Genomic DNA, 24,757 nt, shown 5'->3' on the forward strand with positions numbered 1-24,757 from the left:
TGGCTGCTGCAAAGCAACCACTGGCTGTAATCAAGGAAGCAGTGGGGTATCCACAACACAACAGTCTGCACCTATTAGGTTCGGTTCACTAGTGAACAGAGAAACTCACATACTCCACTTCGCACATGACAATTAAAAAACCATATCTATGATTTACTTTTTAATTGTTTGTTTTTCTTGACAGAAAGTGCCTTTTTTAAAACACATTTACTGGGATCTCACTGGTGTTGACAGTCAGCGGCAACAGTAGCAGGCCTCAGCCACCAGAGAGAGCCCTGTCCTTATCTAAAACTTGCTTCACTCCTCTCACAGAGAAGTGTTGCAACTCTGGAAACACAAAAGATGTATTTCTAGTAGAAAAACAGCACCATATTCTTAAGTCGTAACCTCAAACACTTAATTGAATTACTGCCGTTTAATCCAAAACCAGATTCCTATCTCCACTAATTAAAGATGAGTTAGCTATAGATGCATCCTGCTGGCTCTCTCGTTCTGTCTTAAACTGCTAAATTTTTAAGTTTGTGTGAACATAGAGACGAAGCCACTGTCTGATGTCCTCTTCAGGTCACTTATGATCCCCAGAGAGCGCTAGTAGCAGAACCTCTCCTGCTGCATGCTGGGTAAAATCCTTGTGGATGTCAGCATGTCTGACAGAAGGTGTAACATTATATCCTACCAAATATGCATTAAGCTCTAATCCAGTTGGCCAGCACGCATTTTGTACTGTATTGTAGACACTCACAAATCACAGCCATGCAGGTGTGAAATAACCTTTTTAATTGCAGGTATGCAGAAGCAAGAACAACAATAGTGAACATTTGTTTTCAGGAAGTTGTAGTACGTGCTGGATGCCGGTGAAACAGTTGCTTGTTAATGTGAGTTTCTTTGCATGAACTGTATTTATTTACAGTATTCCATGTGCATGATTATATTTGTATTTTGTGTTTATTTAAAGACAAGGAGAACTGAGGGAATGACAGCAGTATTTTACGCTAAGAGCACCTCCCTCACCTCCTCATAGCCCCTCAGAGTCCCATAGGACAGAATAGATCAGGATGATGCAGACAGACAGCGCTCGTCATACAATTGATTATTGGATTCTTATACATCACCATGTACATTTATGGAGGCTCCCTTGGTGCCTGGGTGTGAATGCACAGACTGGACCTCTAACTGTAGCGCAATGTATTTGTTATGGCATTTTATTTCCCTCTAACTGAATAATCAATCAAAGAAGTTGAATTTGTATAAAATGTTTAAAACTCTCTGGGTCCTGGAAATACTTAACATCAAGTTGGGCCTCTGACACTGACTGACAAGAGTCCAACGGCTCTCCTGACGCTGAACATAAACCTTTTAATTACTGCAAACATGGCTGATGAGTTTGAAGCTTGATTACTTGGCCTTCATTAGTCAGATTGTGAGCTATAGTGACTCCCAGAGGTGCAATTTGGGATCTCTAAACACTGTCAGCCTCTGTGTTTTGCAATTACATTTACCCTACAGTGTACCCAAACAGGTGTGTGCACCCAAATACACACACACACACACACACACACACGCAAGCAGGCCCACGCATGTATACTCACTCTTTTTATTATCGGCCTGAACAAGCAGGGCTGGATGTAGGCATTTCAGTCCGTTCTTTAATTTGGAGAAAGGACCTGACTAAAAGAAAACATTGATAAAATGTGCTTAGTGTGCTGAGTCCTACTTTGTTGAACTCTGCCTGTCATAGTGATTCGTGTTTGCTGTGCCATCTTGGCTTTGTTTTCCATCAGGGCGGCTGGTGGTTGTCACTACACCGGGCAGGGAGCGTTCTGCCTCGGGCCACGAGACACTGATAATGAATGTTCAGCTCATTGGAAAATAAAGTGTGTCTGAATTATGTGGTCAGGATCAGGTCGTTGTTTGGGTGAGTGAGTCAGACACAGTGACATGCGCGGACGTTCAGTTTGCACAGCAGTCAGTCACTTCCTGCGCTCTAATGCTGATGCCGTGGGCCGCAGTTCGGCTAATGCAGGTGGAAGGTATTGTTGGTAGGCTCTTTGTGCTAAACTGCATGTTGAGCTTTAACACGCTGTCCAGCAGCAGCCTTTGCCGCTATTTTTAGACGGGTACAGCTGCTCCTTAGCAGCCACCCCTTAAACCAGCCATTCACCAGAGATTTATGGCACGAGCACATGAGAAACAGGTGTAGCGTCTTGCCACTTGCTTGTCCAAGTAGTGCAAGCTTAGGTCTATCAAGCATTACATTTATTTTGTTTACGATGATGCCTATTCACAGCAGCTGACACAGTCGCTCTGGTATGAGGAGTAGCTATCAGTGAGTGGGATGCCTCATGCTGTTGGACATTTAAACCACAAGTCCTGAGCGTCCGGTGCTGCAGCGATGAGTCAGCCTCTGGTCACAACGCCACCTAAGTCCAACACAAGTTCAACACTTGTGGTGAGCTGCTCCCCCACAGCACCATGTGTCCCGGCACGTTAGCTCAGCAAACTGTCTTACATCAGATAATAACAAGACAGTTTGCTCCTGATGAAAGTGACTCTGTGTTTGCTCGTATTCATGTTCCTGATGAGGACGGAGTAAGATTTGTCCACAGATTTGTCCTTTTGTTCAATTTCTATTTCTCCTGTTCTCTTGATACTGTATCTACAGTCCTGCTCACCACAACCTCAGTCCCACCAGGATTGTCACATGATTACAGTTGTGTAAATTAGCAGGAAATTGCTGTGAAGTGACAGTAGGCAGAGAAATAGGCCTGCTGGTGGCTGCCTTTATGTGTGCCTGTGTGTGTGTGTGTGTGTGTGTGTGTGTGTTGGGGGTGGGCACTAAATACGCAGCTCCTCCAGTCACACTATAGCAGCTCAGCTTAAGTTTAGCTTATCACTGTCATTTTGTTGTCTGCATTATTCAAAAGGACACCTTATCAGCAGGGCCGACTCGTATTAGCCTTCTCCACTGTGTACTCCACACAATGATGTTCTACGCTGTTCCACATTAACTCCGGTGTCTATTTCAGCAGCTCTCTATCCATTTATTGATGCATGTCTTCCATTGATCCGAGCATTGATTTGCCATGCAATCCATTACCCATCTGTCTGTTTCAGCGGGCTTTTAAATGATCCGTCAGATTGAGCTATTAAGGGGAGTAGTGGTGAAGTCCAAAGGTTGGTGATACGTTCAGGGAGAGAGGGGTGCTCTCTGTGTTTTTGTGTGTATGTGTGTGTGTATTCGGGGGTTGGGTGCAGGTGCTGTCAGGTATTTTGAAGTGTACTACACTGTGATATGATATTTACACATATGCAATCATGTTTATTCTGTTGTACTGATTGTGGACCTCATCAGTATACATGATTAGACTAAATATACTAATTTAGATAGACTAATTTAAGTTTGCTGAATTGTGCTCTTGTTTTCTTTGGCTCTATTGTTCTTTTGTTCTGTATTCTTAAAAAAAAAATAGAATAAACAGGTGATCAAAAAATTTACTACTTACTTCTTGATCTGATGGTTTTCTGATTTAAATCAATTTTATATCCAGGAATACACAAAAATGAGTGAAAAAAGGTTTTCCAAACAGGTCAGTGATAATACAAAAATAGGAGGGGAGTTGTCAAATGTGGATGAAGTGGTTAACATTTAATATACAAATATATATCCACTCAATGGCATGAAGAACTCAAAAAAGGCTCAGATTGGCTGCGTCAAGAATTTTACGCTGATGTGTGTCTAAAAATAGAGAAATATCAGGAAGTTAGGTAATAAATACATCATAACATAAAATCATAAATATATAAAACAATTATTGGATGTTTACAAGTCTTTTTATGCTCTTTATGCCACTGAGTACCTGTGCACGTATTTAGCATTTTAAACAATGATCTGACATTTTGGGAAATACGCTTATTTGCCGTCTTGCTGGGTTTCTTGCTCTGTTTTGTATGTTAAGTATGTAGCTGGAGCCCGGAGGTGATTAGCTAAGCTTAGCATAATGATGAGGGGAAGCGTGGCTAAACAGCTAGCCTGGCTCTGTCCAAAGTTCAAAAATACACCTACCAACAACTCTATGGCTCACAAATGAACACGTTGTAGCTATAAAAAAAACGACTATATGTATTTTTATGGTTAGTTACATGCTGGTAGTATTTCTTGGAAGAGTGCAGTGACTTAGCCACAGCTAAGCTAATTGTCTCCTGACTCTTATACTACATATATAACAGACATATGAAAGTGGTATCAATCTTCTCATCTAATTCTCAGCAAGAGAGAGAATAAGCTTATTTCCAAGATATTGAACTATCATTTTGATTTAAACGGTCCTTTATAGTTTGAAAATTTAAAAGAAATTCTGCAGGCCTCACGCTCACGAAAACCTTACAGAATGCAACTGGATAAACTTAAAAATGCTTCGTCATCAAGCTAAAAACCAGATTGCGTTTCTGATATTTTGGAGGTTTTCACCTGACAACAGCGATATTTAGGAAAAACACATCCTTCACACAGCACTCTCCCTTAAAGTTCTATAAAATTATTTTGCGGTGATTTTTTTTTTCTTCTTTTTTTACACTGAGAAAAGTATGCTGATATTTTTGATGTTTCATACTTTTTTGAATTATGGTCTGGTTTTTCAGGGTAACACTTTAATCTTCCTGTAAGAACACACTTTGAGGAAACAAAGAAAATGCCAGCAGCCAAACATGAATGTGGGGGGCTAAGACGGGGGGTTTTCAGATTGAGATGCAAGATGGATTCATATATATTCATGAATTCAGTCAGAAAAGTCAAACGGAAGCAGTATGATAATCTTGCAGTAATTGCATTTTTCCCTCCAACTGTTTTTGGCAGAGCTGAAAGCCACATCCTGAGACATGCGACGGGGAATGTAGTCTCGAGGAGTGTCACAGAGCAGTGAACAGTGGATACACTCTGACCCTGTACCTAAGGCCAGTCAATCCACAGCAGGGTCAAGTGGTGGTTATGCCAAATCCTTTGGATTCATGGGTAATGGGATGGCTATCATTAGTCCTCGGATGGTCAATTATATGTTTAATTAAGCAAGACAGATATCAGATAATTGAACTATTGACTGGCCTCTCTGAGTCACATTTGTCTTCTGATTCAGGAAGGGCACAGCTGAAGTCATATCACATTTGTTTGTGGCGTATGAGATCCTGATGAAAGTGGAAATAAAATCGGGTCCTTTCATTTACTTGACAGATTCATGTGATGTCCTGACCTCTGACTGAGGAACTTTTTTGTTAAATTTTCTGACTGTGCACTCTTTCTCTTCCAGGCCTCGGGAAATAGCATTACGAGCTTACGCACAAAAAACCCCTGAAACATCCAAAGGGCCGTATTTCAAACTATCAAGCTTTTTTTCATACATGTCAGTCTGCTGGATACATGTCAGCAGCCGTCTGAAAAGTGCTGACATCGCTGCCCTCCTGTCCAGCAGCACGCTCCCTCTGTGTGAACTTGGATTTAGCTCAAGGGTATAGCCACCCTGCTAATGTGATGTAGCTCCAAGAAGGAAACAAATTGGCCTGACGTCTCATACGCTGCCTTGTCTTGATTGTGTGATGGCTTCTACTGCTAATGTGTTACGATGGGTAGACCTGCATGGGGAGGGAGACGGGTGTGTGTGCGTGTGAGAGAGGGAGAGGGAGGGAGAGAGAGAAAGAGAGGGAGGTTGGGGGAAGGGCCTCAGTCTGCAAGATCAGCACAAGTGGAATTGCATTGATTCAGTTAACTGCAGAGTTGGAGCGTGATGTGGAATTCTGTTTATCAAGGGTGGAGTTTACACGATAGACTCCATTTTGATCTTATTTTCTACATCGTATTCATAATCAGTCCCTGCTCTCTTACTTTCAGCAATAAAATACTGCATCAGCTTTACAAATATAGCTTAATCCCACCTGGAGTTTCATATGCTGAATAAAATGAACATATGTGTTTCTTACTAATATAACATTTTGATTTAAATAGCCATGTAATGTTTTTCCTCTGTATCTTTAAACCCAAAAACATGAATAGAAATGCTCCCATCGCTGAGACACAACAATGCTGACAGATGCACATTGTAAACAGCATCATAATCTGTATTAATCTACAAGATCGGATGCAAACAACTGACATCATGTTCTGTAAATCACTAGGAAATATGTCGCACATTTCAAGTAAATACTGACTCATGTTTTTTACTCAAACTGAAGCCATCAGCCCACAAACGACATCTGCTGAATCTTAACAAACTGCAAAATAAATCTCTAACACTCTCATAATTAAAGGGAATAAAGCACAGAATTTTAACTATGTAAAAGGCTGCTTCCTATTAACAAGGAGTGTTTTAGTCTTGAAATACATAAACAATACTGTGTACTATTGTCATAAATGAGAAAAAAATAGATTGTATTTATTATAATGAAAGTACAATATAGAAAGTAAAATCTTATCCCTTATAATAAATCTGTATGAAATCAGATCACGGCTGGTGTTTTATGTGTCTAAAATCCCTCTACACACAGTCCGTCCACATTTTGAGGAGGATACACATATTGTAAATTAATGAGGCTCTCTCTTAAACATGCATTTAAAATGGGAATGGGCGATATATATTTTCTCCTTTTCCTCTCTGCCCCTCTTTTTCCTCTCCTCATTTCTCCGTCTAGCTGTAGGGAATTTGTCTCTAAGGGTTTATCATGACTGCCTCATATTTCCCCCCCTAGTTTGTCATTTTGCTGACCCAGACGCTTTTTCATATTTCAGTATTCTTATCATCCACTGGCAGTAAGATGATCCATTTCACTTATTTCTTAGAAGTGTGACTGTAGCCTAAGTCAATATCTACAGAATGAATTCAGCGAACAGAGGGCTAGCTGAGGAGGGGCAGCTAGTTAGCAGAGGTGGTGGTGGTGGTGGTGGTGGTGGTACTGGTGGCGCAGGACACTTTTTTTATCCAGAGTCAGCAAGGGTAAAATGTCAAGCATTTCTTAGGGAAGCGGCTCCATAGGATTCCATTCGAAGCTTTAATCTTAATTGAGAGCATCGCACATTGATATTCCATAGGCCTCTTTGCCCTTCGCCTCTCAGCTACTTTCATTTAGAGGACAGCCGTACTGCACTAGAGCATGGGGATTGCTTTGTCAGACAGCCAAGAGGCCAAAGGCAAGGTCAACCTCTCTTTGTAATGGTGGCTCACTATGGAGTGAAGGCATCACCTCTTTGATGCTGTCACTGCTTTTGTGAAACATTTCTGAGTCTTCCTAAAGTAAAAGTGAAGGAAATGTCCTGATGCTGCCGTGAAATATTATGTTGGTTTATTATATCATAGGAGTAAAGTTAGATAGTTTCACAGCATCCTGACGTACAGATCTAAACAAGCCACTTCTTTCCCCCCACACCTCGAGGCCAAACAGAATGATGATTTAATGCAGGGTGGAGTAAAAGAAGATATTTGCATATCTAGCAGTCAGGCAGAGTTCACCACAGCAGTCACGGGGATGATTCAATGATTATCTGAAATTATCGTTTGACTCTAAATACGGCCTCTTCAAAGAGGAAGAGATCTGTGCCTCGTCGGTGTCGGAAAGCTGCCGATTTTGTGTCCTGTGGCTCACAATGGGTGCAGTAGCATCCCCTAATCCTCAAACAAAGGGGGAGGGACTAACTGGCCCGGCAGATGCAGCGATAAGGCCCATGTCATCAAGTAAGGTGAGGAGAGGAGGAAGGTGCGGGACGGCAACGCTCTCGCCACTCCTGTGGGAAGACTCGTCATGCCACCTTTCCAGAGGTGATGAAAACAGATGGAAATAAAGACTCACTCACTCACACACACACACACACACACACACAGAGAAAGACACACACACACACACACACACACACACAAAGACACACACACATACACACACACACACACACACACACAGAAACTGTTTACAGCTGACTGCACAGCCCTTATCTGTGGGACTGAGGACCGAGCTCGCCTCCATTTCTCATGCTCCTGCCTCAGCCCGCTGCTGACACAGATATACTGTAAAGAGATAGCAGCACAGATAGGTATGCATGTGCATGTCAAAGTAGCCCTGAGGGTGAGCCGCTCTGAACAGACAAAGACGAAGGGATAACATATGATCCATCTGCCACACTTTTCTCATTAATCTTAAACATTTAGGTGACATTTAAAACTGATTGGGGAAGCACCGCTGCAGATAACAAGTTGAAGTCATCGCAGCAAACACAAGTGCTTTTTCTGCTGATGAAACACTGAATCAGGATTAAAGGATTAGTCCTTTAAAGATTTGTTTTACTGGCACATACTATGAATAACAGGTTCTTATTGAGGGACTGCAGCTTCTGACAGATTTATCAGGTGATCAGGGTTTGATAAAGCTTCAGAGAAGCTGCTCCTATTTCAAAGTCTTGTCGTCCTGGTTCTGTGGGAAAGCCCAATGCTCCTGCTTTCCACTCCTTCCAGCAATCAGCCACAGCAGTTTTTACCAAACACCTCAGCTGCCACTGACAAATCAACAATGTTAAGGCTGAAGATCTACCCAGACAACAAAGCGACTGAACTCCTCAGCAGGACGTTGGGAAAGAATCTTTAAAGGAAGGGTTCACACTATCTTAGGGATCAATAAAATCAATTCTAGCCAGGCAGTGATACCAGACACTTGCCAATAATACATAACCTACTTTGTAACTTATCATGAGACATGAGATCATTGTCCAAAAGACAAATTTTATTTCATTTCAAGGTTGCCGTTTGACAATATTTGCAAATTCAGCAATAGATTGCGTAATCAGAGTCTTAAAATAATTGCTGTCATTAAGTCATAAGGATACTGGCATTTTGGAGTTACTTAACCAGAAGAGCTGTTTCATTTTTTTGTGTGGAAAGAGGATGTGTAGGGCCCACATGAGTCAAGGCTGTCCCTCTCCTAAGGATTTAAATATAGCCCCACATTACTGCTGTCACTCACAGGCACAGTGCCCTTTTGACCTCGCCTGTACAAAAGAGACTTGAAGCTGACATACTCACTCCAAATGTTTTTCACCACCAGTGCAGCTAAACTGAGGCACAGGCACATTTAAGATTGTTTTTTTCTTCACTTTTGATGTTATCAGTCTGTGGTCTGTCACGGTATCATTTTCACTCATTTGTCTGATTTGTCTGAGGTTTCATCTGCGCTCCAGCAAGCAGTGTTTAAACGTCCGGGAGGCAGACAGATAGGAGGTTCCCACAACAATTGGACAGTTGAACGCTCCTCAACATCTGATGTGCAGGCTGAGGTCAGAGTTTGTTGGGTTATGAGTCAGAGGCCACCAACTTGTGTTGTTGTACAGCTCGGCCACGTGTGGGCGGTGTGTTCCTTTATACGCTTCGCTTTCTCTTCTCTGACACCAGAGTGCTGCTACATCTCAACAACTGTTGAATAGATTGCCATGAAATCTGATACAGATATTTGTGGTGCCCTGAGAATCCTAATGACTCTTTGTTTAGTGCGATCATCAAGTCAAAATTTTCACTTATCCAGTAAAATATGTCAACATCTACTAGATGAATTGACACATCATTTTATAAAGGCATTCAAGGTTCCCAGATGACATATCCTAATGACACTGGTTATATGACTTTTTCTCTAACACCAGTATGAGGTTGAAACTGGTGGTTGTGAAATGTCTCAACATCTATTGGATGGATTACCAATACATTTGGCTCACACATTCTTGCTCCCCTCAGGATGAATTATAACCATGTTGGTGATCCTCTGATTTTTCATCTAGTCAGGTCAAAATTGTACTTGGTTTATAAGCAAATATCCACGAAACTAATTACATTCCCATCAATCTCAGCTGTACTTCATATTTAGTACTAATTAGCAATTGCTTGCATGCAAACATGCTAAACTAAAATGGTGAACATTAAACAACTAAACAACACAGACTCTAGTATGGCTATGTATAATATGAAAGGAGCTGCTTGTTGTGATGAACTGACAGAGATCTCCACAGCTCCACAGAGCGTTTTAGCATCTTTAAGCTCATTATTTTGGTTTTCCAGTCTGCAACTTTATTGTCTTGGTTCACTCTCACCGCTCTCATCAACATCATTTCCAAACACTGCAGGCAGCTGTTTTTAGCAAAAAAGCTATAAAATCCCACTGTGCACTACCTTCCCAACACCAAACAGCAGAGAAAGCAGACGAAGTTTGCAGCTAGCTGGTAAACATTGTGTATTGTATGTAGGTCTGTTTAGCAGCTAAAGCGCCACATATTTTCCGAACTGCTTGAGACCAAAAACAGAGCATAAAACAAGAGTTAACATTGGACTTACATTCATGAGGAAGACAAAAATGACTCTGTGCGAGTGGTGTTGTACTGTATTTTCTGGATATGTAAATAAGCAACTGTTTGCTAACAAGTTCCCCATATCAAAAGACGCTAGTATGTCAGTGTTGTGTTTACGGCGTTTCTGCTGCCCCAAAAATCTGTTAATGCAGGTTTAACTTCACAAATCATTTTTATTAAAATAAAGATATAGTGATTATTAGTACGTACTGCATTTGTCGACATGCATTTTTTGCCAGTAACTATGAAAGATGAGAATTTCTGTTTGCAGTGTTCAAAACGCACGAAACAGATTTATGTGACTGTTAGTAGTTTCAAACGATAGCGTCTATCTTAAATTCAGTGGGAACTCTTATCACACCCTCAATAAACTTTGTTATTTACTTGTAACCTTTCATTTTAATTTTTTTGAGAAGTTAGGGTTTCTTTTTTTTTTGTCATTAAATCCCAGAACAAAGTACTTCCTGTATCCTGACCGCAAAAAGAGCAAACAAGTACATGGGTTCACTGTAGTATAAAGATCTGCATCCCCTTAAATAGACTCGTTATAAGCTCTGTGTCGGCCAATTGCAAGCTTCTCTCCCTGACAGTCCAACCACAGCACACAGTTGGTTGTTCCTCAGTTGTTTTAGCGGAGGCTTAACATCGAGCATGATGACAAAGATGGCCAAAGAATCAAAGAATGGGCGTGTGAAGACTGTTCTGCCAAATCCTCCAGCTGCATAGAGGACAGAGATGGATATGCTAAAATCAGCTGAAAGGAAAAAAATAATATGGCTTTGACTTCAGCACAGTGCTTCTGAGAAACATGGAGGAAGAGTTATGACACAACGGAGATGTTAACATGACACATTAGTGAGAGAGTGACACACCCAATTCCAAAGAGGCCTGTTAGACTTTACCAGAACGTATGAGACCACTGCCATATTCTCATGTCAGTGACACCCACACAAACTCATGAAGGGTGTTGAATGGCACAATAGCAGTGACAACTTTAGTTTCAATTTCAAAACCAGTCATCTCTTCATATCTACTTTCAAATTCATTTCATGCAATTCAATCTATATTTTATGTACAATATGTCAAAATCACTCAAATATTACATCTGATTTTTTAAGGATGTTCTTATTAAATCTGATCGAATTGATCTCTGCAGGTACATTTCCACACATACACACACACACACACACACACACACACACACACACACACACACACACACACGCACACACACACACACACACGCACACACAGATTCAAAACCACTAAAGAACATGTTTTCTTCTCTTTTCTCTTACTTTCATTTCCTAACAACAGCCATAACTGTATATTTTCTCATCGGCAGCCATCTTCCCAATACCCTAAAGTCCCCTGTAACTTTTCCCGGATGTGAGTATGTTATATACCAGAGACACAATATAGTCCCCAAGGGCTGGATCTGCTTTCCAGGTTGTGTTGAACTCGTCAGGGTGCACATGCTGGTGTCTGAGCAGGAGCTGACCCTTAATCAGTGAAGCTTTGCCAACAGCAACTGAGAGTCACAATTATCTGCCCTACAGATACTGTAGGTAGGCAGTATACTGGGGGGCCAGGGCTATGGAAAGGGAAGAGGCTGTTAGGGGGGGAAGAGCCTGAGTTAACCTCTATGGCTCGTGTTTCTACTGTGCACTAATGGACGCCTGTCATCATTATGGACAGAAACAGGAGGGCGCCTGCCAGCTGCATGACCCCCATAAAACAGAACAGGAAATCCTAGCAGGGAATGAAAGGGAAAGAGATCTCTTCTCTTCTCTTAAATAATCCTCCCTCCATTTATTTGCCCCCAGATTTGTGCTGGAAAACTGCAGTGTCACACTCATTAAGCAGGAGAATATCCCGTGTATCCATCGTAGGAATGAACAGCAAGGTGTTGAGGGTGCGGTTATACATATATAAAACAATTAGCCACTTTCATATCTGTTGCACATTCCATTTACCCTTGTTGTGTACAGCTGTAAAAACCTCTGTTTTTCACCTCTGTTAAAAGGCTCAGGCTGTGTTTTATAGTGTTTCTGTCACGCTGGAAGGAACTTGTATAATTATTACATACAGTGGTTCACCCTTTGCTCTGTAACCAAAGTCCAGGGTCTATAATGTGACAGGACTTTGTCACACGTCTCCCAGTGGTGTCCACTGAAACGTGACAAGCTCTTTATCAGAGGGCCTTCCTATCAGATCCCCAAGAGTTCATGCACACACACGCTGAACACAACGTCCCCAGGAAGCCAGATTCCTTATTGCAGCCAATAAGATAGTAAGACAAGCTTTATTGTAGTACTGGGGCTACACATTAATCCACTCTGTTGGATCCTGTAGAGCCCATCATGTGATAACTTCAGTCATTACCAGTAGTACAATCATAATTACTGTGGAATCTTTCAGGATGTGGCAACTAGTAAAAAAATGCTGTCATAGTCCATGCAGGAGCTAAAGCAATCAAAAAAGAGAGAGACAGCTCTAAGAAAAAAACTGGCACAATCACATGATTTTATTAAAAATATGTGCTTGCGTGGGGCAGAGCAAGAAATTGCATAAACACATGAATCTGTATTTGCACACGCATGTCTGTGTGTGTGTGTATGTGTGCCATGTCCATGGAGACGTCTGTATGCGTGTGTGATCACTGCATGATTCACAGTGTCACAACTGTGCGCAGAAACGACTGGACATCCTGAGCGGAAACCACAGCCGTCGAAGCTGCGTTTTCCTGCGACATACAACCTAACACTCTCACAAAGAGTCACTTGACTGGACCCTCATATAGGAAGTGAAAGAGGAAGCCCCTCGTCCATCCTGTCCTCCATCCCAATCTCTGCTTTGTGCTTCACGTGAAGCCACTCTCTCACAGACGATCACCAGCGCAGGCTTTTACTGTTGCAAAACAACGGTAAAAGAACTGGCTGGAGCTGGAAATCTCTTGTCATTAGGGGTCAAATGTCTGGTCAGTTGACATTTAGCCACAGAAGATTAGTGACAATCATCATTGTGAACGCAGAATTCACTGATTGATCAGCAGTGTGTGTCTGATACAAAAGAATATTTACTCAGCTGATCAACTAACGCTTATTTGATGGACTATTTTGTATCTAATCTCTGACAGTTTTTGTGACAGTCAGTCAGGAGCTCTTTAACAAGATACTCGGTGTTTAGACAGCCGAGCTGGACCAAACCAACACTGTCCAGGGAAGATGGGTATGATATCACAGATGGAAGTGGTGAGTGATGTTTGACTGTGGGGTCTGTTGGCCCGGCCTTCCCTCATGGTTCGAGGCCTCTGGCTGTGTTCATTGGTGTCAGTGTACGTAGCCTGGCAGCCTGCATTCCTCTGCCTCTCCCCACACAATGGTGACTATCTGCAGCATTCCTCTGTCTGTGTCCGCTGTCTGAGATGCAGCCAGGCCTTGGCAAACCCCAGCACGCAGCCAAGAGGCTGGTACCACGTTCAACTGATTCGGATGGACACGTTTGAGTGTTTTCACTGAAAACCAGCCATCCATCGGCGTTATTTCTTGTGTAAAAATGTGTCATCTCCTCTTACTGGACACTATGTAATAAAAAGGCTTGTGCAGAAGAGATTTTGAAATAATTCATGACATGATGATGCTTCCTCTTTAACCTGCTTCATCATTGCGTTTTTTTTCCGTGTGACCGTTCCTTCTCTCCATCTGTTTTTTAAAAAATGCAAGCATGTCTATTCTAAACCGTTTCCACCGCTCTTTATCCTTCTCCAGCTATTTTGCTCTCTCTCTTGTTCTGATGCCACAGCCGTGCAGACACCTTTCCCTCCTGCTGACTCAGTAGCCAGCCTCAGGCGCTGTGGCTCGGGGTGTTGGTGGCGGGGAGGAGGGGGTGGGGGAAGTGCGAGGCTCCCACATCAGGCCCACCAGCCTATCACATGCGAGGGAAAAGAGCTGGCTAATCGTTTCTACAATGGCACCCTGCACACTGTCACACAGAACCACAAACCGCTCTCCTCGCCAACACTTCTACTGTATTATGCCGCCGTTGCTTATAAATCCACATGTGATGTATGCAAGTGCGCAAACACACAAGCCTGCACAAAGAAAAGCACTGTTTGAAGGAATGCACATGCATCAGTGTATGTAATGTAAAATGTATGTGAGTATGCATGCATACCTTGCACTCAGTTTTTTCAAGTATTGTATGTTCAAATATGCACTTACACTTAAGATAGTTCAATCTAAAATACTGTATGGTTTTGGAAATCTTAATTTAATGTTAAGCACTCTTTTCAACTGATTATGTCATTTACAATCATGACATGTAAAATTATACTGATTTGTGATAAAAAGTAAATTAACAAATTGTTTTAACTAAACTAATTTAATAAAATTTATCAATAAAAATTGATGGTGAATTTTACTTTGTGCACAACAGTCATGTGAGTAGTTTTACTGTTAATGAACATATTTACAAGTACACTCTTAAAATAGAGGAAACCTCATTTTAAAATTAAACTGTGCCTATAAACATAGTCTTATTCTATATATGAGAGCCACTGATTAAATAACATTCAAATACAGAGGAGCGTTATTCATCGTCACTACTTTTCTGCTACATCCTCAATGTTCACAAACACACTCATCTACGTCATATACTCCCAACGTAGTGGGCCGACCAACAGTGGTTCGGCCTGTTTTCAGAAATAAAGTGCTTTTGCACCTGTGGTGTGATTTTAGAGCTGATTTCCCTCAACAGAGGGGTGAGGTCAAATCTGTCAGGGGTCACACATGAAAAGAGAACCTGGTTTTCAGGCTAAAGGGTGGTGCCATTAACCGAGCCACCTGCCCGGCTGAACCCTCGCAAAAGGGAGAACAGTGAGAAAGTCTCCTCTGACAGTGAAAACCTAAAACATTTTCTGCACACATGCCATCACAGAGGTTATAAACTCAATTTACAATGTGACCACTTATCACACATTATCACACTGGCCTTGGGACTATTACAGTCATCCAAATATTATTGTAGTCTTGAACTGAGAATGATCTATGTTCAGGAAATTTGCTTGCAGATTACAAAATGGCACCCGGGCTGAAAAACAAGAAAACATATCAAGTGTAAAAATTCCTCCGGAGCGACGAGCAGTGCGCCGTGGTTGTTGTTTCTCTCTTCCTCTGTCAATGAATGCAGAGGTGATGTGTTTGTCTGAGGAAGAGAGCAGAGGGGAAGCCTGATTTCCACTCCATTTTATCTGTGCCCCACAGCCCCTGCCAGTCAGCCCCCCTGTGCTTTCACATGCCGGGGTCCCACAGGAAGCAGCGCTCCATGAAGGGCAAAGGTCAGGGAAGGAGAGAAAGCCACTCATCCTTTCATTCACCACCAAGCCAACAAATAGGCAGTACTGTGATTGTTACTGTGCTCCTTCATTTGGCTGTTTAATACTTATATTTTAGTTAAGAGCATTGAGCATTATGACTAATAAGAAAACTCTGGTGCTCTAAATACTAAATAACATAAGTCATGTAGATTTCTACAAACTAACACCGGATTTATAGAGTATTTTTACATTTTGTAGGATCATGTTATAATTTTAGATTAGCAATTTACAGTAGAGATAATTTTATGTGCTTGTAATTTTTTCATCTACACTGTAGACAAATAATAATTTCATATTTATGTGTCCTGTACACAAACTGATACACATCAATACTCTAATTTCCCATATTGCATGCTGAAATTGTGTTGGATGTATCTGCTTTTATGCATTTATGAATTTTCAAAACAATGTGTTTCTACTGTGAGTATGTTTACTAAAATGTTTGAACAGCTTCCATATGTATAACAAACTACATAATCACAATGAAACTTACATTAAAAAATTGTGCATGTGAAGTTTTTGTAGGATAGTAAATTATGCCATCAGCAGATGAGACAAGATTTTAAAAAGTCACAATAGGTTTATTGATCCATAGTAAATGAAAAACATGGTAAAGAAAAACAATTTGCATAATTGTATATTATCTTAAGAAGAAAAACAAACAAGGAACACCTCTGTCCAGCAGAATCAGCTTCATAAAAATAATAAAAATGTCATTTCTAGCATCATTCCTTTCAGTATGTTTTCTGTTTTAAAGAAGCATGAACACAAACTATAATTTGAACTACAAAAACTAAGCAAAGCAAAATCACTGATATGAAGATTGAGCAGTAACTGGAGCAGAAAGATTAAAAAGAAGTTGTATATTAATAAAAGGGAATATTCTTTGATTTCAAGTATCTCCTTTCAGACAAAATACATATGCCTGTATAAAATAAAAACATCTCATACATGTCCTGCATGCATGCTTCACTGTAATTTTCCATTCATAACTTGTTGCCTAGTTGTATCTATTACAATTATTTGAGTGAGATCCTTATGTCCATTAATTCAAACGTGATGAATCCTCGGGATTGTTTGTTAAAGAGCAAGGCGAGCTGTCAGCATAAATGGCTCCCTATGGAAAAGAATCAGTTCTGCAGGAAATTAACCAAACTCACAGAGAATACTCGGGTGAGGAAGGGTTATCACTGGTGGACCCGGTTTCGTGGTAACAGTTCGCACCGGACAGTTTTTCACATTTAAGTTTGTATGCGTCCCTCTCCCGTATCAGTCTGTTGAGTTCATGTTTCAGATGCTCGACCTGCGACACCAGGCTGGTCTTTTCGTGCTCCAAAATGTGTTTCTGCTGGACCCGCTTGTAGCGACAGGACTGTGCGTAACCTCTGTTTTTCAGGGTCCGGCGCTTCTGCTTGAGACGCATCACTTCGTCCTTGCTGAGGCCTCTGAGGAGCCGATTGAGCTCCCTGACGGACATGGAAACCAGCTGGTCGTCTGAGAAGTGGGCCTCGGCCGCGGATCTCCTGTCTTGGCGGCTGTGCGGCTGCTGGAGATGGTGGTGCGCACCGATGACCTGCTGGGCCTCCGGCGACTGAGGGGACGCGCTACCCATGTCGTCTTTGAGATAGGGGTCTTGGCAGTGACTGCCTGGGATGCCTTGCATGTCTGGGTGACCCGAGAGCCCCGGGTAGTGCTGGATAGGCTCGCTCAGGTGGCCGTACGCATCATATTCTGCTTGGAAAGGTGGCGGGTGGTGGCCGTGGGGCGCAGATGGGTGCCCCTGCTGTGCTGTGGCGCCGATGAGGGCCTCCACTGCGTCCTCGGGTGTCAGACCAAAAGCTTGAGGGTACATTTGCTGAGGGTAACCTCCGTTGTTGGGTATCCAGAACGGGTCGTTCCCGGGGTTATTTCTTTGCTCGTTTGGATGGAGGTTTGGTGATGAGGGTACCGAGTTGCAAGGTGTGCTGCCAGGGGTGGAGGAGACAGAGTCTGGTCTCTGGAGCTGGCTGCACGGCCCGATGAAGGAGCGGTCTATTCCCTGCATCGTCTCCTTCTTTACGCCGAACTTCATCAAGTCAAAGTCGCTGACGAAATCCATGGAGGTTTTCTGCAGTCCCAAATGTGAATGCGCTTCAGTCATATTAAAAATGGTAAGCTCGTTCTTCAAAGAGCTCCAAAATGTTCACAGCTATTTCATGCAGTCAGTGAAATCGCACTCACAGTAATTCCAAACTTTGATTTCAGCTCAGAGGGAAAAAAAAACCCACATGCGTGCGTGAAAAGCTCCCAGATGATCAAACTCTGAACAGCGAAGTGATTCTGCACCGCGCAGCCTGTTTGGCTTCTGGAGCCACAAACTAAAAGTCCGCTGATGCCAGAGGACTAGACGCACCTCTGCCTGATCAGGAGAAGCGCACTTTCTTCATAAAGCTGCATTGGCATTATGTCACGCCTTCCAGACTACACCTCCACGCTCCTCTCCAATCAAAACACGCTCAAGAGGAAGATTTGCATAAAAGCTGCTACGAGTCCGTTTCCACGAGCTGTTCGTGATGATCATTTGACCAAAACCTATAAATGTCGTACACAACAGCACATATTCCTTTCTGCAATATATATATTTTTTATTGTTTGACTTGTCCTCCATTTTATATTTAGGCCTATTGATCCTACAGGGTGTTTGGCTCTGTCACAGTGTGTATACAGTCCAGTCAAATACCTTCACACCCAGACTTGTCTGGACATTACTTTTATTATTTTCAAGGAGATTCAACATGTGGGATCACTTTTGCCTTCAACAAATTCATATAGATATAACTAAACAACAGTTTCTATCAGTCTTTATTTGGTGAATATTAGTTTATATATATTTATGAATTTGTGGTGGTTTATACATGTGTTGACAGCCTGATTTCACTTACACAACAAAAAGGAGGCTGCTATACAATTCATTTGACACTATTGTGGAGTCTGTGTTCTTTACGAAGTACACAGGTAAATACTGACACCTTGTGGTCATTAGTCCGCACTGCAGGAATCCCAATACAAGATCAATATCCACTCAAAGCTCTCTCATGAGTGCAAGAGGGGGCAATAGTCTTCATTATTGTTGGATCAAGTCAGATGAAAACATTTGTAAACTGTCATCATATCATAGCGCAAACGTGCACACAGACGGTGCTCCCTGGTGAACTCTCGCGTCTTCCATGTTTTATGTTTCATGGTTGCTCTTTGGATTTGATTAGTTTGTATTTGAGACACTTTCTGCTACTATGGATTATTGGATATTCCCCTATGCTTGTTGATTTCACAGTAGGTCAGCTACGAGTCCTGACAAGCTCGTCAGAAATGCTCGTCAAAGTCTGTGAGTGAGTGGGCATTCGGATTGGATCATGGACCCAAAACTGTTTGCAAAAATCTGGATGAAGGCTTTAACTAAGAATACCACCAGTAATCACAACCCCCCAACGGCAGCTCATCGACAGCACTGACACAATAAATACCTCTGGCATGTTCAGGATCCTCTGCCTGATTCAGGCTTGTCACCCCCGTGGTGACATGACTGCACAGGATATTAAAGGGTTTAGGGATGTTCTGCCCTGAGGTGACCCTCTCAGGCAGTGCTTACTCCAAAGATACTGAAAGCTTCACCGACAAGATAGAAGACTTGAGCCAAAACCAATAGAAATTGCTGTCTGAGAACGGCGAGTTATTGTTTAAGTCAGTTTTATTTTCTGGGAAAAGAGGAACAGAGGAGACTGTGTGACTGAGCAAGGCTTTCTCAGGGACACAAATTAAAAATGATGCCAGCAGGGCAGGTGATATAACGTATGCTAATCATAGGATGTTAACAGCATCTTCCTTCCTAAACACATTTGAATTTCTATACACCAATATCATCAATATCACTGGTGTTTATGCATCAGTGTAACATCAATAGCGCAATGAAACGTCTGACATCTGAGAACTCATTAGTTTGATGATTTGTACCGTTCCCTGTAAACGCTCCATCAATCAAGTATAGTTTGTAGGAGGTTAGTTTATAGTTTATAGTTGTAGTTTAGGTCTTCTGGTCCTATTGAAGGAGGCAGAATTTTTATGCAGCCTGAGAGGAGGAGCTGCCTTACAGGTTAAACTCAGGGCAGTATTCCCTCACCAACATAACACACCAGACAACAAATACTGTCACTGACACGTCTTTCTGGTTTTCTGTTGCCATATGACAATCTTTAAAATGTGACTTAATTCAGATTCAACTAATGCTAACAAGCCAAAATATTTGTCTTCTTGGAAGCTTAATATCCAAAGATATCCCCAATAATCCTGAATTCTGTCGTTTCATCTTGAAAATGCTTATGAAGTGCTACCATAAGTGCACAATTCTGCACTAAATAGGTCAGACTTTAAAAAACAACAACACAACATCCTTTAACTGACTGGTCAGCACCAAAAATGTAACAAAGGTTTGCATGTGGATTATAGCCCAACTCAAATCAATATTTGAGAATTTACCAATTAGTATTAATTTACCAATGAGTATGTACTCAACAGGACATTTGCCAGTACTCTTCGATGGACAAACTATGTAACAGTGACACAGTCACAGGCCCACAAGGCTATGTGCTGTCACCACTACACAAATGAAATGACTGTTCACAAGCTGTTCAAATATGCTGATGATATGGCCCTAGTTGGTCTTCTCCTGAAAGACAATACCAAACACGAGGAGGCTGACTTCAGACAGGTCACTGTACTGCAGGACTGGTGTAAGGAAAGTAAACTGGAAAACAAAAGAACTTTTAATACAAACAAAACCAAGTGGAGCCAGGAACATCCTCCCTGTCATATTCAATAACTAGCCTGTAGAAGAAGTAGTACATTTTAAGTATTTTGGCACAATCACTGATGAGAACCTAACTTTTAATGAGAACTCAGAGAGCATTTTTAATAGAGCCAGCCAGTGATTGTTTTTAATCAGGAAGCTGGAGAGCTTTGGCGTTAGCCAACACATACTTGAAACGGCATACAGAAGCCTGGTTGAAAGCGTCTTATCATTTAACATAACAGCTTGGTACGGCAACTTGAGTGTAAAGAGCAAAAACAAGCTCTCGAAAATTGTTAATATTGCAGGGAAGGTATTTGGCACGTCATAGAAACAACTTTTCAACATATTTGACAGTGCTGTACACAGGCAGGCTAAACATATAACTGCAGGCACCACAAACCCACTACACTCAGAGTTTGAGCTGCTCCTGTCTGGCCGTCAATTCATGGCCCCAAGGACCAGCTGAAGGAAACACTTGTTATTTTATAAGATCTGCTTTCTGGTATTATTTATATAACCTACCTGCTAGTACCTGCCCATTTAGCACTATTGTACGTTGTATATTTTGTATGTTTTTAATGGTGTGTTGCGCTATGCGTGTAGTGTATGTATTTGTTATACTTTGGGAGAAGTCAAAGACAAATTTCCACTGAGGTGGAGAATAAAGTCAGTCAACGAATGAATGAACAAATGAATAAATGAATGAATGAATCAATCAATCAATCAGTTTCTAAATTAACTCAAATACATCTTTAGCATTCCTGTACAGCAAATTCTTGTCACTCATCAGTCAGCATATAAGCTGATACCAGTAAATCTGCAATAAGACAGTATTGATATATCAGCCTGTGTCTTCTGTCTCTCTCTGGCATCCTGTCAGAAATGCAACATGTCTTCGCTTCTCTCTCTCTGTATACACAACATCTCTCCCACTTGACAATTGGGTCCTGTGTGTTCCAGTGGCTATTTTGTAAACACAAAGGGCCATATCTAACAGTTAGCTGCACTTACTTTCTAGTTCATAGATAACAAACATGGAGCGAACAAATAGCATTAGGAGAAAAGCCATGGCTAGACAACATAAGGCCGAAGTCATGATTGCTGGAGAACAACTCAGGTACGAAGAGACCAATGGTGTGAAAAATTTTAAGGTAAGATGTGTGCCTAATGTAAAGTGGAGGGCTTATGGCTGATCTGAACTTCACTTCAAGGTTGAGGCTTCATGATGGAAAACTGATCAAGGACCGACGGTACCACCTGCGCACGTATCCCAACTGCTTTGTAGCACAGGAGCTCATAGACTGGCTCGTGAGCCACAAGGAAGCTCCAGATCGGGCAACAGCAGTCTGTCTCATGCAGCACCTCATGGATAATGAGATTGTTCACCATGGTAAGAAGCACCAAAGCAAGCCTCAGCAAGGAGATACTAAAGGCCCCATTGTACCGATGAAAAGATGTTATAGTAGCTTCATTTAGAGACACATTAATTTCAAGACTTATTTGAAACTGTATGTTGCCTTTTCTTAGTCTGTGATAAGAGGCCAGTGTTCAAGGATGCCAAACTGCTGTACCGTTTCCGCAAGGATGACGGCACATTTCCCTTCAATACAGAGGTGAAAATCTTCATGAGAGGACAACGACTGTATGAACAGTAAGAGCTGATGTGTTTGTGCTGAAATGATCTTGGATGAGCAGGGACAGCTGAGATTGAAGTGTACTGTCAATCATAGTCATGATCACATATCAACATGATTACTAGGCTGGGCGCCTGTCAGATATACATTGGTAATTTGTCTCTTTAAATGCTCCTTTTAGCCTTTTTAAGTAATTAGCATGTTATGAGACATTCAGATCTGTGCTTTCGTGTCTGTTTCTTCAGTCTCATTGGCGACAAGAACTCTGTTCTGCAGCTGAGAGAGGAGCATGGTGTTGCATATCAGCGCTCCTTTCCCGGCTGCCAGTTGATTGACTGGCTCCTTCAGAATGGAGAGGCAGAGAGTCGCAGTCGGGGACTGGAGCTGTGCCGCGCGTTGCAGGAGCATGGCATCATTCAGCACGGTGAGGCGAGTCCTCATTTGCCCTTTCATATACGATACTAGAAATGAGCTGGCTGTCAGTGGCTGCTAGCAGTGGAGGGCCAGCTGGGACTTTTGCAATGTAAAGCAACTAGACTCATCAACTCTTTGTGAAAAATCCTTTTAATTCGAAAATATTTCCCATTGTTGTTTTTGCGCTCTTTCTCTCTCTCTCTCTCACTCCCACCAACAGTGGTGAAGAAGCATGATTTCTTTGACAGTGGGCTGCTCTATCAGTTCTGCATCAACTTTCGCCGCCGCCGCCGCCTCTCTGAACTGTTACATGAGAGTGAGCAAGACAATGACGAAGGCCTGGCGGTGTCGACGCAAGAAGACAACCACTCTGATAGTCCATTTGTTCTGCGCAGAAACCCACCCCAGGAAGCCAACAACGGTTTCCCGTCAGGTTGGAAAAATCTTTTTGCACTTTTTCTGTGTGTGCTTATATTTGCATATTACTGCATAGTAGATTTACACATAATCTAATTATAGTAAAGTCAAATAAAGACCTGAAACAAGTTACCAGTGGGCGTCGCGGCAGCTTGAATTCCCTTCAGCTTCACTCTGCTGGATTTCCTCCTCTTGTCCAGCTGTCTTCAGCCTCAGTGCTGAGATGCAATCCTGAATCAGGCAAGTGTGAACACATGTCTTGCTATATATATATATCTTCTATATTGAAGCTGGCTTGTGTTTCTTTAACTAAACCTTGACAGCATATAAACAAATTATTCTAATGATCTTGCAGTACTTAGAAGAAATGTTACATGTGAAGAGTTAATGGCGCCCGGTGCACCTTTCATCAAGAAAGTGTTGACGGTGAGTTACTGTACTGATTCCATTCCATTCCTGTCATTCCAAAGATTTCATAGCATTAATTCAATATAAACCTGATCAATAGTCCTGGAAGGCCTGAAAGTTGGTAATGCCATTCACAAAATGTAACTACACCTCAGAATGGAAACTACTTGGGGTGAGCTTTTGCCTACAGGCCTTGTGATACCAACATATCATCTATCATGAATGAAAAAGAAATGATTAACATATTCAGGCCCCTTCATATTTCACTTTAGAAATAAGAAATCAATGTATTTAGAGCTGCAACGACTAGTTGATTAATTGATTAGTCCATCGACAGAAAATTAATTGACAACTATTATGATAATCGAATAATCATTTTAGTTTTTCAAGCAAAAATGCCCCAAAACTGATTGTTCCTCAAATGTGAAGATTTGCTGTTTTTCTTTTTCATATATTACAGTTAATTGAATATCCTAGCATTTTGGATTGTTAGTCAGACAAAACAAGAAATTTGGAAGACATCACCATGGCCTCTGACAAATTAAATGCTGTTTTTTCACTCTTTTTTAACATTTCATAGTCTAAACGATTTATTAAGAAAATAATAATTAGTTGCAGCTCTAAATGTATTCTTGTTTCATATTCCTGCAGAAATTATATTATGTGAATTAATTAAGTTTTATCTGCCCAAGTCGAAACAATATTATTTCATTTGTAGTGAATGAGCAACTTACTGTATTTCACCATGATCCAAGGTGATAGGAGATGCCCTGGGCTGGGGTTTTGTCGTCAGAGGCATGGCTCCCTGTTATGTGCAGGCTGTTGACCCTGGAAGCCCTGCAGCAGCTGCTGGAGTTAAGGTTAGACATATGTTACACACATGGCACTGAAAGAGAATTTAACATTAGGAGTTGATAAACAGCACATGCAGTATTTGTCCCAGAAACAAAAAATAAGATCTATTTCCGTGGCTTCATCTCCTTTAGGTGCGGCAGTTTGTGTGCCAGGTGAATGGACAGTGCGTTCTCTACCTGGACTACAGGACAGTCTCCAGACTGGTGATGACAGGACCTCGCATTGCTGTACTGGAAATTTTGGAGCCACTGAAATGACCAAAAAAAAAAAAAAAAAAACAGAAAAAAAAAACTGTCTTTAAGTCTTACTTGTTTTGACACAACTACATTTTGCTGGAGCTTAAATATTATACTGTGAATTGTATTTTTCCCCCTCTCAAATTATAGATATTAACAGGGGCAGAGCTCATGTGCTCATTTGTGGGAAATGACAAAATAAATAAATCAATGCAGATGTTGGTCTTGGTTGCA

General features: G+C 41.6%; 3 protein-coding genes across 3 annotated transcripts in view; 1 reads left to right on the top strand and 2 right to left on the bottom strand.

The window, feature by feature from the left end:
• zhx3a (zinc fingers and homeoboxes 3a) overlaps positions 1–24,238 on the bottom strand; it is a 47,317-nt gene extending 23,079 nt beyond the window's left edge. The window contains exon 1 of the mRNA XM_044348708.1: positions 24,167–24,238. The gene's annotated coding sequence lies outside the window, so the exon portion shown is untranslated. The remainder of the gene's footprint in view (positions 1–24,166) is intronic.
• Positions 16,295–18,307, bottom strand: mafbb (v-maf avian musculoaponeurotic fibrosarcoma oncogene homolog Bb). Its single transcript, XM_044348712.1, has one exon. The coding sequence runs from the start codon at positions 17,872–17,874 to the stop codon at positions 16,891–16,893; it is 984 nt and encodes a 327-aa protein (XP_044204647.1). The 5' UTR covers positions 17,875–18,307; the 3' UTR covers positions 16,295–16,890.
• On the top strand, positions 21,326–24,544 carry si:dkeyp-97e7.9 (DEP domain-containing mTOR-interacting protein). Its single transcript, XM_044348714.1, has 9 exons — positions 21,326–21,676; positions 21,771–21,949; positions 22,087–22,210; positions 22,439–22,617; positions 22,828–23,040; positions 23,127–23,264; positions 23,380–23,450; positions 24,188–24,292; positions 24,419–24,544. Exons 1-9 carry the CDS (start codon positions 21,594–21,596, stop codon positions 24,542–24,544), a joined length of 1,218 nt encoding a protein of 405 aa, XP_044204649.1. The 5' UTR covers positions 21,326–21,593.
• Positions 24,545–24,757: the final 213 nt, after the last annotated feature.

The sequence above is a fragment of the Thunnus albacares genome, chromosome 4 (genome assembly GCF_914725855.1).
Source record: "Thunnus albacares chromosome 4, fThuAlb1.1, whole genome shotgun sequence".
Lineage (NCBI taxonomy): Eukaryota > Metazoa > Chordata > Actinopteri > Scombriformes > Scombridae > Thunnus > Thunnus albacares.

Excerpts from the sequence above, each read along its gene's own strand:
- si:dkeyp-97e7.9 (XM_044348714.1), top strand. The coding sequence starts at position 21,594 with ATGGAGCGAACAAATAGCATTAGGAGAAAAGCCATGGCTAGACAACAT. Across the intron at positions 23,041-23,126 it reads CAACAACGGTTTCCCGTCAG|TAAAGTCAAATAAAGACCTG; the intron begins GTTGGAAAAATC and ends ATCTAATTATAG. Across the intron at positions 24,293-24,418 it reads CAGCAGCTGCTGGAGTTAAG|GTGCGGCAGTTTGTGTGCCA; the intron begins GTTAGACATATG and ends CATCTCCTTTAG.
- mafbb (XM_044348712.1), bottom strand. The coding sequence starts at position 17,874 with ATGACTGAAGCGCATTCACATTTGGGACTGCAGAAAACCTCCATGGAT.